The sequence below is a fragment of the Oryx dammah genome, unplaced genomic scaffold (genome assembly GCF_014754425.2).
Source record: "Oryx dammah isolate SB20612 unplaced genomic scaffold, SCBI_Odam_1.1 HiC_scaffold_5, whole genome shotgun sequence".
In the NCBI taxonomy this organism is placed as follows: domain Eukaryota; kingdom Metazoa; phylum Chordata; class Mammalia; order Artiodactyla; family Bovidae; genus Oryx; species Oryx dammah.
The window spans coordinates 60,902,286-60,918,518 of NW_024070189.1; the positions used below are offsets into that span (position 1 = coordinate 60,902,286).

General features: G+C 43.1%; 1 protein-coding gene across 1 annotated transcript in view; it reads left to right on the forward strand.

The window, feature by feature from the left end:
* Positions 1-16,233, forward strand: part of KLHL3 (kelch like family member 3) — a 118,398-nt gene that overhangs the window by 88,317 nt on the left and 13,848 nt on the right. Inside the window, exons 8-11 of the mRNA XM_040240031.1 lie at positions 2,082-2,231; positions 13,436-13,553; positions 13,970-14,167; positions 15,911-16,012. Of these exons, the coding sequence (XP_040095965.1) occupies positions 2,082-2,231; positions 13,436-13,553; positions 13,970-14,167; positions 15,911-16,012 (568 nt within the window). The remainder of the gene's footprint in view (positions 1-2,081; positions 2,232-13,435; positions 13,554-13,969; positions 14,168-15,910; positions 16,013-16,233) is intronic.

Below are 16,233 nucleotides of genomic sequence, written 5' to 3' on the forward strand. Positions count from 1 at the left end.
TTAATTTTGAAAAATCAATGTCTATGAAGCTGCTCTGAGAAGTAGTTTTGTGTTTGTTAATGCCTGGTGATATTCTTGAAAAAGTAGAAGCCAACTTCAGGCCACAACAGGTAGAAACTGAGAAGAAAAAGACTCTCTTCTCTAATACTTGGTCATGAAAATCCTGATTCATTCTTGCAAAAATTGTACTGGATCATCTCTTAGATATCTTACCAAGAGTTCAGTCTAGAAGTCATATGAAAGGGAAGACTGACCAAACCAGAAAGTACCTACAGGATGGTAACCGGAATGGTGGGGCTTCTGAATTTCACATAAGGAACGACTGAAGTAGCTGGGAAATGTTCAGCCTTCCAAGATCTTGGCAGCTGAGAAATAAAAGGCAAAGGGAGGGAGCATGGAGCAGGAACAGCACCTAGGCATGTGCCCATAGGGGTGGCTGCCTGAGGTTCCTGGGAGCAGAGGGCAAAAAGTCTTGTGACTGGACAAAACATCTTTATTAATCAAAATAGAAACCATTACCATCAACACATTTTTGCCAGTGAGAAATAAGTTTGTTTATTCCTGTAGCATAAAAATCCATGCTTCAGGATTCAAAGAACTCTTGGAAAGCGTTTTCTACCTCCTGCTGGTGGTGGCAGTGTTTTCCCTGCAAAAAGTTGTCGAGATGCTTGAAGAAGTGGTAGTCAGTTGGTGAATATGGCGGATGAGGCAAAACTTCATAGCCCAATTTGTTCATCTTTGAAAGTGTTGGTAGTGTGGTGTGTGGTCGTGATTGAGTGTGGTCATGGAGAAGAACTGGGCCCTTTCTGTTGACCAATGCTGGCTGCAAGCATTGCATTTTTGGGTGCATCTCATTGATTTGCTGAGCATACTTCTCAGATGTATTGGTTTCACCAGGATTCAGAAAGCTATAGTGGATCAGACTGGCAGCAGACCACCAAGCAGTGACCATGACCTGTTTTTGGTGCAAGTTTGGCTTTGGAAAGGGCTTTGGAGGTTCTTTGTGGTCTAACCACTGAGCTTGTTGTTGCCAGTTGTTATATAAAAGCCACTTTTCATCACATATCACAATCCAATTGAGAAATTTATTGGAAGTTCATTGTTATTGTATAGAATAAGAGAAGACGACATTTCAAAGCAATGATTTTTAAAAAAATATTTTTGGTCGGCTCATGAGGCACCCACTTATCGAGCTTTGTCACCTTTCCAATTTGCCGAACAACCGTAGAATGGTCGGCATTGAGATCTTCAGCAACTTCTTATGTAGATGTAAGAGGATCAGCTTTGATGATGGTTCCCAGTTGGTCGTTGTCAACTTCCGATGGCTGGCCACTGCGCTCCTCATCTTCAAGACTCTTGTCTCCTTTGTAAAACTTCTTGAACCATCACTGCACTGTACGTTCATTAGCAGTTCCTAGGCCAAATGCATTGTTGATGTTATAAGTTGTCTCCACTGTTTTACAACTCATTTTGATCTCAGATCACTCAAATTTGTTTTTTGTCTAACATAATTTCTATAGCCTAAAATAAATATGAATAGCAAGTAATTAGTCATTAGCAAAGAAAATATAAAGCGAGAAATGCACATTAAAATGATATGTAATATAACCACATTTATCTAAGAATGTATTCCAATATCAAACAGCAAAGTTCAGCAATGCAAAACTGCAATTACTTTTGCACCAACCTAATACATTCCAATCAAGGGGCATGTGGAAAGAAGCCTTAGGGACAATAAATTGTCTTTATATTATTTACATTTACAAGAAAATACAATGTGTGAGGTTGTGGGATACTTTAATATGCCTGCCTTGCATCTTACAGATGAGGAAACTGAGGATCAGAGGAGGTAAGTGGTAGAGCTGGGATTTGATGCCAGAGCTTCATCACTTACTCCATTGCACTCTTGAAATGCAGGAGGTGGGCACCAGGTGGTAACTCTGGACCTTGGTCTTGGGGTTTGAGACAATGCGATGTGGGAATGGATGAGTGGGAGCACAGGAATGACTCAGCCCAGGAAGATGGCATAGGAAATGGGGCTGAACTCTGCCCCGGGATCACCTATGGGTTATTACCTTTAGACAGTTGAAGAAGAAGCTTTGATAAAGAATAACAACACCTGTAAGGACTTCCTCATCGAGGCCATGAAATACCATCTGCTCCCTCTGGATCAGAGGCTCTTGATTAAAAACCCAAGGACCAAGCCCAGGACTCCAGTCAGCCTGCCCAAGGTAAGTCCCAGCCCACTACCAAGAGTTGAGACTGTGACCTGGGAAAATGGCCTTGCACACCTGCCTCCAAGTCTCTCCTCACCCATGGCTGCCCCACATGTCAGTTGTATTTACCACCTAGGAGATGGAGTCTGCTGGTTCTTCTCGAATCTGCTGGTATCTCTCTCTTCCAGGGTCTTCCTTTCCTAAGAGTGTGGTAACTTTCAGTGTCACCAGGGAGGTTTGAGAACTCGGGCTCTTGTCTTCTTCTCCTTTTCTTGTTTCACACCAGAGTTTGGGCTCTATTTCATTTGGAAGCAGAGGAATGGCTGTGCAAGTTTTGACTTAGTGGTGGCCACAGCAATCCTCTCTCTAGTCAGAATAGCCCTATTCTAGTTTCTCCCCTCACCACAGAGCCAATAAAGTCAATTAGGGCTGCCAGAGGAGAGAAGGGCCCTTGAGAAGCCCGACAGCTAATAAGGCAGGGGAAAGGAATGGGGGAAATGAAAGCCTGTGAGGGAGCGAGGGGGAGGGAAGGGCGAGCATAGCAGGGGACCATGATGGAGAGTCTATGCTGGGTGCTGGCTGCTCTGGTTCCCTGTGAGTCCCCTTTTCTCCCCGGTCTTCATGTCCCTCACCTCCAGAATGAAAAGAATGCTGCAATATATAGTCTGTAAAGTTCTTTCTGGCTTGGCATTTGCATCATCTTTCCAGGATCCTAACATACGAAGTCTATGGGGGAGGTCCCAGCCAAAAGGGTGGAGGAGAGGGGTGAGTCATGTTGGCTCATCCATCACAAGCAGGTGAACTCGGGGGTTATGTTGACCCTTTCCTTGCCCTCTTCTTCCCCTTTGCAGTTTGCCTTACTCCTCACCTGCTGCTTCCAGGAAGGGTTTCATGGGGCTCAAGAAGCACGTTGTCCAAGACTCAATGTTCTCTCCATTCTGTTGTGTGACACCAGATCATGGAGAACATAGTGGCTGCAATGTGAATGTCCCAGATAATAACAGAAGCAGCTGACATTATTGAGTACTTACTGTGCACCAGGCAGTGAACTGAAGGTATCACATAGAAGGTAGAAGTATTTATCCTAGTTCAGCAAGGAGGAAGCTGAAGGCCAGAGATATTAAGGAACTTGCCTAAAGTCAACACAGCTAATGTGGTAGAACCCGATTTTGAATTCAGTTTTTCTCCCCCTCCAAACCTATTCTTGAACCCATACCATCTTGCACCTGCTCCACCTTTGTAAACCTGAGAGTTTTACCTACCTGTTTGCCACCTGTTGCCAGTGCTGGCTAGAAGGGGAACTACAGGCATGGACTGCTGTCTGATAGACCATTTGCCTTACTGCATGTTGATGTGTTTTGTTTTGTTGGAATATTGCATTGAAATGTCTTCATGTTTTTCAAAGTGAAAATAACTTTATTATAGAAATATGTGCTCATTGCAGGTTATTAAAAGGATATTGCAGTTTAGAAATAAAGTAAAAACCCCTCCACCCAGGGACAATCACTTTGGTGAATTTCTTCTGGATATATCTCTGCACACTTATTCACAAATAAATCAAAACACACACTTTTAGATAAATGGACTCTTGCTACACAGATTGAAATCTTTTTTGTCTACTCAACCAAGTGTCACAGACTACTTTCAGTGTTATCAGTATGTGTAAAACCAGCATTTAAATTGTAATGGGGTACAGCATTTAATTATATTTACGTACTGTTATTTATATAACTATATTGATGGGCCTTTCAATAATTTCCATTTTTACATATCTAAACATTTATATGTTAGATATCCTTTTAAAGAGGGCATCTTGTTTTGGTTTGCTTTTCTTTAATTGTAAGGTTAACCTTGGTTTCATGGGATTTTTGACATTTGTTTTGGGTGGGGCATGGAACTTTTCTGTTCATGTCGTTTTCCCATTTTTTTGTTGGACTGTATGTTTTTTTTTTATTAATGGTTTTTAGATGTGCTTTTTAAAGAGTTTAGGTCTTTGTATGTATTTTAATATTTTTTTTCTTAGTTTTCAGTTTGTCTCTAAATTTGTTTATAACATTTTGAAATCCTGAAAAAATAATAGGTAGTCAAATTGATCTGTCTTCTGCCTGATGCACTTATAATTGGTTTTTGTGCAAGGAGTGAGAATAGGAATCCAGCTTTGTTTGTATGGTAAGTCATGAGCCAGTTGCCTCAAAGTTATTTTATTCAATAGTTTTCCTCTTTCCCATGGACTTGAATGTCACCTTCCATTATGGTCTGAATTTCCACCAGCTTTGTTTCTGAAGAATACTGATTCTAAGGTACACCGTTGTATTGTTTTGTGTGCAGGCTGTTTCTTACACCCTGGGTTTTCAGCTGGCCTTGCTGCTTGTCTGTGACTTTTCTCTTTGGAAGCTGAGTTCCTCATCCTTTCTGATATCAGGGTAATGATGTATTTTCCCAGTGAGTGTATTCTGGAGCTAAGGAAGTGGTGCATCACTGGCCCATTTTCTTTGTGTGGTAACCATAGCCAGTGACCTTTCCTTTTTCTAGGCTCCCATCTGGGTGTTACCACATACACCCACAAAAAAACAGTTTTGAAAATCAAAGCCAAGTTTGTGTCTGGGCCTGAACTAAACAGCCCGAACTCCGGCCTCAGCAACATACCTTGTGCCCCTTCCCACATACTTTGTAGTTGAGCAGAGTCCACCCCTGGTTTCAGGAAGCCAAAGATGTCCCCATGTTGCCTCTACTCCTTGAGAACCATTTATTTTCCAATGAAATGTTTAGATTTCTGGGCACATAGCCTTCTACAGGCGACTGGAACCATGATTTCCTTTGAATCTGTTGTAGGGACTTAAAAACAAAAGGCATGGCTACTCTTTGCCTCGTTGTTCCCCCAACTTTAATCTTTGAATGATGTAAGATTGTATTGTCCACCCTGCTTCTCAAACTCTTACTCCTGTCACCACTGTGTGGGCACTTAAATTAACAAGATCCCTACTGCAGGGTTGAGGAATGAATGGGGTGTTCTGAGGGGAGCTGTCACTGTGAAGATTACAGACTGTGCTCATTAAACTGTGACAGAAATAGGTCAGTGTAGTCATATCCCTACTCTACAGAGTTTACTCAGAGAGGTTAAGTAACTTGCCAAGTTACACAGCTAGAAAGTATAGAGCTGGGGTTTTAACACGGTGTTCCATTACAAATTCTTGTGCCAAACTGCCTCTAGGAACAGGTTTTCAGGTTTTGGTGGCAGATGAAAAACGATTCTTTTCTTTCTCCTTCTTTTATTTTTTTCTTTTTCCTTCTTTCCCCTCTTCCATTTACCCTTTCTTCTCACCTTCCCTTCATTTTTCCTTTCTTTTTTTCTTTTTCTTTCTCAGCAAAATATTCTTTCATTACAGCACTATAATATCTCATTCATCTTATTAAAAGATGCATTTCTAATACATTTATTTCTTTAAGTCAAGACTTTATATTTTGAGTGCACTTTTAGATTCATAGCCAAATTGAGGGGAAGGTAGAGATTCCCCATATACCTTCAGCCCCTACAGTGTGTAGCTTCCCTCATTATCAACATCCCAGATTATTTTCTTTTAGGTTTATTGAGGCATAATAATTCATTCACAGTAAAATTTGCTTTTTTTAGGGATGCAGTTTGATGAATTTTGACAACTATACACAGTCATATAACCATCATCTTCATCAAAATATGGAATATTTTAATCACTCTAAAAAATTCTCTTGTGTTGCTTTGTAGTCAAGCCCCTTCTCCCACCCCCACCTCCTGATAGCTACTGATCTGATTTCTGTCCTTACAGTCTTCTCTTTTCTAGAGTGTCATATAAATGTAATTATGCCATATGCAGCTTTTTGATCTTGCCTTATATCTCTTAGCAGCATGCTTTTGGGATTCATCCATGTTGTTTCATGTATCAGGAGTTCATTCCTTTTTATTTCTAAGGAATAGTCCATTGTATGAATGTATTATACTTTGTTTATCCATTTATCAGTTGATGGACGTTTGGTGTCCAGTCTTTTGGCTTTTACAGATAAGCCTGCTTTGAACAGTCACTTATAGATCTTTGTGTGGACATATATTTTAATTTCTTTTGGGTAAATACATTCTTTTGGGAGTAGGGTTGTTGGGCTGAGTGGCAACTGTATGTTTAACTTTTTAAGAAATTGTTAAACTATTTGTTTAGATGACGGTGCCATTCTGCTTTCCCAGCAGCAATGTATGTGTCTTTGTTACTCCATTGTCTCACCATACTTGTATTATCTATTTTTTTAAAATAAAGATTGGCTATTCTAGTAGGTATGTGGTTGCATCTCACTGTGGCTTTAATGTAAATTTCTTTGGTTATTGATGTCAAACATCTTTTCATGTGCTTATTTGTCATTTGTATGTCTTCTTTGGTGAAATCTGTGTTCAAATCTTTAAACATCTAAAAAATTATTTTCTAATTATTGACTTCTAAGAGTTCTTTATGGGTCTGGTCAACTCAAAGTCTTTGCTTTTGACCATGACATGGTACTAACCCCACATGGATGTTGGTAGGAGGTCTAATTGCTGAGCATGTGCCAGGCACTGGGCTGAATGATTTACATTTGTTACCTCATAGGATTGTGAAACCTGTCATCATCCTCCTTTTATGCATGAGGAAACTGAATCTTGGGTTATGTCACCTTGCTATGTATTATCACTTTCTGCATTATAGATTACCCTAACTTTGGTGGCTTAACATAGCAAGCATTTGTTATCTCACAGTTTCTGTGGGCAGGGATCCTGGAGGGGCTTGGCTGTATTGTCCTGGTGCAGGACTTCTTGTTAGGCTCTAGTCAAGCTGCTGGTTCACACTGCAGTCCTCTCCAGGCTCGTTTAGGGAGGATCTGATTCTAAGCTCACTCTCGTGGTTGCCAGTAGGCAACAGTTCTCCACCCCATAGCCTTCTCCATAAGCTACTTGGGTGTCCTCAACACCTGGCAGCTGACTTCCCTCAGAGTGAGTAATTTCTATAGTAAAAGAATGGGAAAGCTCGCCCGTGACGGGAGCTGTAGTCTTTTAATAACCTTCTCTCAAAGTGATATTCCATCACCTCTGCTATATTTTATTTGCTGGGAGCAAGTCAGCAAGTCTAGCCCACACTCAAGGGAAGGGTGGTAATTGAGTTCCATGTCTTCAGTGGAGGAGTACCAAAGAATTTGTGATATGTCTATAAGCATAGTTAGTAAATAGCTGAGCTGAGATTTAACAGAGTGATTCCAGACTATGCCTCCACACTTTACAAAAGCATTTTAGCTGAATACTGGGTAGAAAGAAACCCAATTCTTACCCTCTGAGGACTTTTAAGAAGTCCTTTTGAGAAAGTGAGGTAGAAATATAGAAGTGGCCAAATGAGGAAGAAAAGTTAGGAGACAATGGGGCTCCCTGAAAGAGTGGCCACAGGAATTCCAGGGGCCAGCAGGTTTGGGCTTTCATGAGTTCAGTCCAAGTTGGCTTTCTGACAAAGCTGACTTTGAGAAACTAAGTGGTGGAGAGAGATTTGTACTGTTCTCAGCAATTCTCAGCAGTGAACTGTTTGCCAGCCAAATCCCCTCCCTGGAAGAAGCAAGACTCTGCCTTGAGATAGCTGCAGAGGCTAATAAGGGATTTTTTTTCTTGTGCCTCATACACACTGATCATACTGACACATTCAAGCCAGAACAGCTAATAGCCTCATCTGAGCTCCTACACATTCACCGCCCAGCACTTTCCCCATGGCTGGGTTGCCATGGACAACTAGGGGCTGTCTCCCAGACACTCAACACTCCTACGTTACCATGTACTGCAGATGGTAGCAGAGAAATGAGATTTCAGGAAGATGGAAATAAACCCTTTAGAGATGTACTGAATCTGGCACTTTTCACTGTCATCTCAGTTCAGTTGACATCTCTATTAAACTTTTAGATGACACTAAAAGCTCATTTGGGCTGATAGTGGGTGGCTTCCTCCTAGGTTGGGCTGTCCTGCTTTCAGAAGATAGTGTTGGAACCAAGGCTTGTTGGCAGGGTGGGTCGGATGACTTCTCTCCTGGGCCAGGCCGGTGAGTGGACACTGTTCTTCCCTCATCTTGATCCTTCCAATAGACTCAGGCCGTACCTTGGAAAACACTCTGGGGTCCTGAAAAAGCCCCATCATTATCCCTGGAGTTACTGATGTTCACTCTCCCATTCACAGATCATAAGTATCCTTTTCTACCATTTGTCGAGAATCTGTTTTTTAGCAACTGTTTTAAATGGTAGTAATGATGCTGGCATTGATCTACTAATAGAAGCTAACATTTAGTGTGTGCTCTTTACCAAGTGCCACACTAAATGACTTATATTATTTAAGCCTCCTGACACCCATGGGGGAAGTATCCTGTCATCCTGGTATTTTAGGTAGTGGAAGTGAGCTTGGCAAGGGTAAGTGGCTGCCCATGTTCACACAGAGTGTTAGTGACGGGGCTGGTGTTTGAGCACAGGTGTGTCTGGCCCCAGAGTCCATTTCCCACTCGTGCTCTCCTCCCCCGGGTATTGCTCTTGCATTGCTGCTTCTCCACCCCTCATTTCTGCATCCTGGCTGTCAGTCCTTGCCTGGAGCACCTGATGCTCGGGAACCTGCTTGGGACAAGTCTTCTGCCTCAACCTCGAACATGCTCCTTCGGATGAATTTTTGGTGTTAGCCCTGCGGCCCCACGCACCAGGGTAAGAGAGACTCGCTTCCTGCCCTGGCCCGAGGGACCGACTGGCTGGGCCTGCCTTCTGCCCAGCTCACCGGTCGTGGAAGAGAGCTTGGACACGCACTCTACCTTTGCCTGTGAACACTGTGCAGAGCCTAGTTCATTCCACTCACCTCAGTGCAGAGTCTATGAGTTAGGGTCTGGGTCCTGCTGGGAAGTTCTGCGCTGTTCACTCACTGCCCTTTTTCTGGCCAGTCTCTGCTCGCTAATGGCTCTTTGTAGAGAGCAGTTGTTAGATCGTAAGGAGGGGCAACAGCCTTGGCTCCCAGGTCACACTGGTAGAGTCAGACTCATCCAAGTGAAAGAAATAGTATGACATGTTTTTGTTTTTAAAAGCCATCTTGTTATGCTGGGAGTGCAGTTTCCTTCCTAAGAAATCAGATAGTCTTTCCATGGTCTCTCAAACATCCCTGAAGCTAACAACCACTTGGCTTTCTAAAATGAGGGTGTTTTCCTTGGGAGTTATCCAGTAGCTGTACCCTGTTGAGTCTGGCTCACCAATGTTGTATCATCCAGAACTCCCTCCTCTCCAGGAGATCTGCAGCCTTCTACACAGTGATGACTCAGACTTGGAGTCAGGACCCTGGGTGCCCTGTTGGACTCCCAAATACACTGCTGATCTTGAATGTGATTAAGGTTGGTCTAGCATGATTGTTAGCCTGGAACCAGTTCTTTATTTTGTGATTCCCATATGACCACTGATAGTTCTTAACTCAGAGTTAGTTACCTTGAAGGATAAATGTTAAAAATAGTGGTCATTAAACCAGCTGATTTGATTCACTAATTTGTATTAAAGACATTACACTTCCTTAGTAAAGTGAGACTTAGGATGTTGGGGAAAGAAAAAATAGGCCTGTTGAACTCTTTGGGCCTGAGTTTTTCTGGAAATGTCAAATGTGGGCTTGCAAGAAAGAACGGATCAAGTCTCTTCTTGCCCTGACAAACTGTGGTTTCTTTAAGTAGCTGGAAGTTTATAGTTTCAGAGATGTAATACATGTAGACTCTGGGGAATACTCATTTTTATCTAATTGGTTGCTAAGTTCAGGTATCTATGGAAACAACTATCCATTAGTAGTCAAGATAGGAAATTTGTTCTTTTTTACACTGCACAATTACACGGCAATGAACATAGAGCTCCATGTATGATGGCTTTTTGCAAGACCTGCCATAGAAATTGGGTTTCTTATGCTTACAAGAGAAGCAGAAAGCACACCTATTCCTCCCTCTGCCTTGAGCTGCCTCCACATTTTCAGAAAGCAATGATTTGCAAAACCTCATAATTGCTCTTCCCAGATCATTGTACAGCCTCTCACCAGTGGTTTTATGAGCTCAAAGGTAAATTTATTTTGAAAACCTTCTTCTGTATCATTTTTGTCTGTGTACATCAAATTTTTGCATTTCTTTAATATTGTTTCTGTGTTACTATGGAAATTCTCTGGATTTTCTCCAATATGAATGTATTGATATCTCCCTACTTTGGTGGAAGATAGTTTCTGGGACATGGTTAAGTCACCCGAAGCTTTGCCTTTTTTTTGTTTATGGCAGAAGCTTTGAGAGCTGCTGCAAAGAATTGATAGCTTCTGTCTTCTGGTGGTTGAATCAAAAGATGGGAAAAGCTCCCTCTTTCTCTTTTTGTTTGTTTTCTTCAAATTCTGTCCCTAGAATTGTAATCTGGTGTCCAACATGTCTTAATCCAAGAAAGATATTCTGGCTATTTTTTTTTTTTTAAACTGTGTGTTTTTTCATTTAACTCTTTGCATGTGGTCTTTACTATTCATTTATTCTAAATAAATATCTGAGTCATTACTTTTACTTGGTACCTTAAGGCCCAAGGATTATCTTAGTAATTGAGACAGATATTTTTTTGTTGTGCTGGTAAGGCTAACTGTCTAGAGGGGAGACAAAGTTACCAGAAAGAGCATAAAATTGGGCACTTTTAGTGGGAGAACCCTGGGCGTATGTGATCTTGGGGAAGGACCTGTGATTCAGCTTTGGCGGTCAAGAGGTTCTCTTGGAGGAAGTGATGTGTAAATTGAGACTTGAAAGATAAGTAGGTGTTAGAGGAGGGGCATCAGATTGGGGAAGAGTATTTTAAGGAGAGGAAACAACTTGTGTGAGGATTTTGGGTACTTGAGGTCATTGCAGAAAGAAAGCTAAAAACTAGTTTTATTCCTACTTAGCCCCAAAATCAGATATCAGAGAAAATCCTTGAAATGGTTTGACTTCATTTTAACTTGACCAACTCATAACCAGAAAGGCAGTACAAATTCTGTGCATGTTTATGAGCTCAGGTCATTCAGCCCTGGAGGAAGAAGTTGGGCATTGTCTGAAGTTTGCCAGGAGGCTGTGTTCATTAACGTTGCCTCTTGAACTGTTTGTGGATCTCAGCCAAGAATTGCTGATAGGAAATAATGGAGAATTCTGCATCTCCCTGAAAAGGACTGCTCCTGATAGAGAGCAGCAGACCTCCTGAGCAGAGGAAAGTCAAATGCAGAACATTTATTTCTGGAGGCAACAGCATCCCTGAGCCTGGACTGTGTGCCCTGGGTTCCTTCGGGATAGTCCAGAAATCAGAACTGAATTCTGAGTTTTTCACTCACATTTGGTCACAGAGGAGCTGCAGACTAACTCTGATGACCATTGACCACCCACATGGGCAGTGGGTGAGCCTGATTCTAGAATCCTGGGGCATAAATAATTGATCTTGAGCAATGGTGGTGAGCCCTATATCTGTCTCCCTCTATGGTGGATAATGTTCAGCTGAGGGGTGTGCTCCTGTGTGCTGACACAGATTTCGATGATCACTCTTCTCCCCACAATCACTTTGAGGAGGAGTAAAGAACACTATGATAAGTATAATGGCAAAAATGGTTAATGACACATCATCAGGAAATCCCTGTATTTGTAGGAGGAAAACAGTGGTTATCAAAGTGTGACTTGGAATTGCAGCATCAACATCAACTTGTTAGAAATATGTATTCTCAGGCCCACTTCAGACCTACTAAACCAGAAACTCTGCGGGTGAGGCCCAGCAGTTTGTGTCTTAACAAGCCCTCAAGGGGATTCTGATGCACACTGAAGTTTGAGATCCACTGGGGTAAATAAGACAAGCCTCAGGTAATGAGAAGATCCTGTGACTTATATTGATTGTCTGCCTGTGACTTCATCTCTTTCTCTCCACTTAAGAAAGCATATTGGAATGAGTGAGTGAGAGTAATGTCATTGTGGGACAGCCATGAATTTTGTGTAAGCTTATTGAAATATGTAAAATTTTGTTAACTCTGGTGCTTTAATTTTTATTTATTAATAGCTCATGACAGTTGTCATAGCAATGGGGATACCACAATGGAGTGATGACGTTCTGTTGCTACAGCCAAAACAGTGACTTTATTTTTTTGTTCATTTTTAAATACTACATCCTACACTAAGAAATATGCCTAAATTGCTTTCTAGGAGACACATACATGTATGTATAACCAGAACAAGTATTTCATGAGATAACATCCTTGTGGTATTTTCTGTGCTGTTCTATTAAAAGTGTGCTGATTTAAACTTTTTAAAATTGATTTCATAACCCACCAAAGAAATGTGACCTGCAGTTTGAAAACCATTGTGTAGTGAGCTGTCCTGGCATAGACCCTGTCTTTAGAGTGGGGCAGTGAGTAGCAGAGAGGGGCTGCCTTCACCTCTGTGTCAGAGGCACTTGGCTTTTAGTCTCTCTTCTGCTGCTCTTAGCTGTGTGACCCTGGGCAGTTTCCCTATATTCTCTGAGCTTTACTTTCCTGACCTATCAATGTTGATGGTAATATCTACCTCACTGAGTTGCGATGACAGAGGAATGACAACATACTTCACATGATGACTGGCAGTGGTAGCTACTACCTTACTTGCAGAAATAGTACTAGTAACATTATTTTTCAGAACATCATCAGTCACATACATTTTTGTGGTAACCACCACCAAACAGTGTTTTATAAATTTTTTCCCATACTCCAGTGAATAAGTACCCCCTACAGTCTATTCATTCAAAAATATTTTTGAATTAATTTTATCTTAAAAATGCATCCAACTTCTATACTCTATTCCAAAATACATTCAGATGTTGATATATATATATATGAATATTTTGTTCCAATATAAAATTTAGTCTCCTTGCCTCCGGTCCTTAAGGACACGCAGATGGTAGAAGATGCCCCAAGTGGCCTCACATGCCCCCAATACAACTGTGAGTAGGGGCACTTGGGAAGCATAGACTTAATGATTGTGTTTCTGTGGGAAGATGTTCACTAGACTTTTCTTGAATATTCATACTTGTTGGTGATCAGGGGCATCATCTTCATGTATGTAGCTCTGTAAACTGGCACTTCAGGTCATCCACGGACCCTGAGCTGTGAGCATGTATGTAGCAGGGGTTGGTGACCCATAGGTCTGGATGTTCGGGCAGCCAGCTAATGTCCACTTGTCTCTCTGGAGGTCATGATCGTGGTTGGTGGCCAGGCACCCAAGGCCATCCGCAGCGTGGAGTGCTATGACTTTGAAGAGGATCGCTGGGACCAGATCGCTGAGCTTCCCTCCAGGAGATGCAGAGCAGGTGAGCCGCATGGTCTCCCAGTGTGCCGGCTGCCCCCTAGCTCCCGCTCCCACCCTGCAGGTCTCTGCAGGGTGCTGAAATTCTGCTCCCTGTTTCTGAAAACATTGTGCATTCCACACTCCCTTCCTTTCCCTTCCCTACCTGCGCACTTTCTAGCTGTACCTTCTGGGGTCAGTTCTTATGTGCTTAGGGACTTTAGGCTAATGCAAATATTTGCTTGACACAAACAAAATGAGCAAATCTGAGAAGAAATCTAATGAGTCCCATAGTGAATTCCAAATATCACAAGTTGGAGATCACCTTCTCTGTTAAACTATCAGTATTTATATGCCTGCCTCATTCCCACATTGTCACTTATCGAAATGTGTCATCAGCTGTTTGAGATGACCTTGATGCCTTGGTTTCCTGTGCCTCAGGTGTGGTGTTCATGGCTGGCCATGTGTATGCTGTGGGCGGGTTCAATGGCTCACTGCGTGTGCGGACAGTGGACGTGTATGATGGGGTGAAGGACCAGTGGACGTCCATCGCCAGCATGCAGGAGCGCCGGAGCACGCTGGGTGCAGCTGTGCTCAATGACCTGCTCTATGCCGTGGGGGGCTTTGATGGCAGTACTGGTAGGTCCTGGACTCAGTCACCATCCAGCCTGAGACATGCTCTCCATGTTACTCTGGTTTGAAGCTTCCCAGGTGGCACAGCAGTAAAGAATCCTCCTGCCAATGCAGGAGACATAAGAGATGCAGGTTCAGTCCCTGAGTTGGGAAAAATCCCCTGGTGTAGGAAATGGCAACCTACTCCAGTATTCTTGCCTGCAGGATTCCATGGACAGAGAAGCCTGGCAGGCTACAGTCCAAGGGGTCACAAAGAGTCAGACACAACTGAATAACTGAACCCACAAGCCTGGTTTGCTCAGCCAGCTCTTGGGCCAACCTTTGGTCTCTCTGTAGCTACTGTCCCAAGAACATACCCATCCTTCCTCCCCTCCCAGCTTGTGTGTCAGAGTCACACCTTCCTACACACACAATACCATCCACGTGCTCTCATTTCTAGGTTCCAGGAAGTACCCTACCCTCAGAAGAGTCCGTTTTTTCCTTTCTAGTGTCTGGGAACTCATTTACTCCACAGATAAAACATAGAGCAAGCTCAACTGGAGGGTGTCTCGGGACTGTGATCTGAACCCTCTGCTGAACAGACGGGAGAGCTGAGGTTCAGTTGTGGGAAGAGACTTGGCTTGAGTCACATGCCTTTCTCCATTGCCCTTCCTGCTGCCCCACCAAAGCTGTGCAAGACTGTGACACTGCAGAAGCGTCTCCTTGCTCCTGGTGTTCATCTTGCTCCAAAGTCAGAATCAGAAACTATTAATACTAGTGGACATGGACTTGGAGAAATTATCTTACCTCTTCTTATATATCCAGGTGGATGTCTCTGTAAACACTTAACTCTTTTGGTCCCCAGTGACATGAAAAACAATACACTTTATCCCTCTGAAATTTCATTTCTGTCTTCACTAGTTGGTAAACTTTTGCAACCTTCTCTTTGCCTCTTTCATGTAATTCCAAGTTATGTAGCCCCTCCGGAGGCTGCTTCTAGTGAGGGGGACTGGGAGTAAAGAGAACGAAGGATAGTGGGGCATTGTTTCTTTTAGGCACTGCTTTTGACTGCTAGTAGAAAACCTGACTAAACCATAGCTTAAACAAATGAGAGCTTTTGTTTTACTTGTGAAACAAAGTCAGAGGTTGGCAATTGCTGGCTTGGTTTAGTTGTTCAAGGATCTTGGGCCAAGATCTTGCAGAGTCTCTTAGACTTGTCCTCATGGTCACAGGTTGGCTGTTATAGCTCTTGCCAAAACGTTTGTATTCCAGGTAGCAAGAAGTAGTGGGGTTGGGGGAAGGGGTCAGGGCTGAGAAGGGGGGCTCTTATCAGAAAATCAAAGGCTATTTCAGAAATCCTGCTTAGATTGCATTGACTTGGTCACCCCCAGCTCTAAGGAAGTCTGGGAAGAGAAAGTTTTCATCTTTCTAGCCTCTAAAATTGAGGAAGACAAGGGAAAGAAGGTTGAAATAGGTGTTCAGTGAGGCAATCTCAGGTATTTAGTCCATTCTGTGGTTTTATGATTTACTTTAGACCCTCATTCTTCTCACAGCCCACTCTCTAGGTCAGGTCTTAGTGGCCCCCTCAGACAGACACTGCAGGTGTATTTATGGAGGTGCCATGGGATGCATGGTGAGGCAGAGGTATTGCTGAGTCATACTCCCCTGGGTTTTCGGCCCCCAGGTCTGCACTCTTGCCCCATCCTCACTCTCAGCCCAGCAGGGTGAGGCCTGGCGCCATAGAAACCTCACGAGTCGCTTGTCCCCCAGGCCTGGCGTCAGTAGAAGCCTACAGCTACAAGACCAATGAGTGGTTCTTCGTGGCCCCGATGAACACGCGCCGTAGCAGTGTAGGCGTGGGTGTCGTAGAAGGTAAGGAGCGGCAATGGACGGCTTCTTTTCCTGCCCTGGCCCCCAGGCCTTCTCCCAGGGTCCTGGCTCTGTTCCTCCCCTTACTGCCGAGTTGGGTACTAGTATCCTGATTAGCGGATCAGAGGAGTTGAGACTCAGAGAGGTGTAGCTACTGGCCTAAGGCTAGAAAGTAGGTGAGCTGGACTGGGGGTACCAGGAGGAGCCTAGAGGGAAAATGCTGG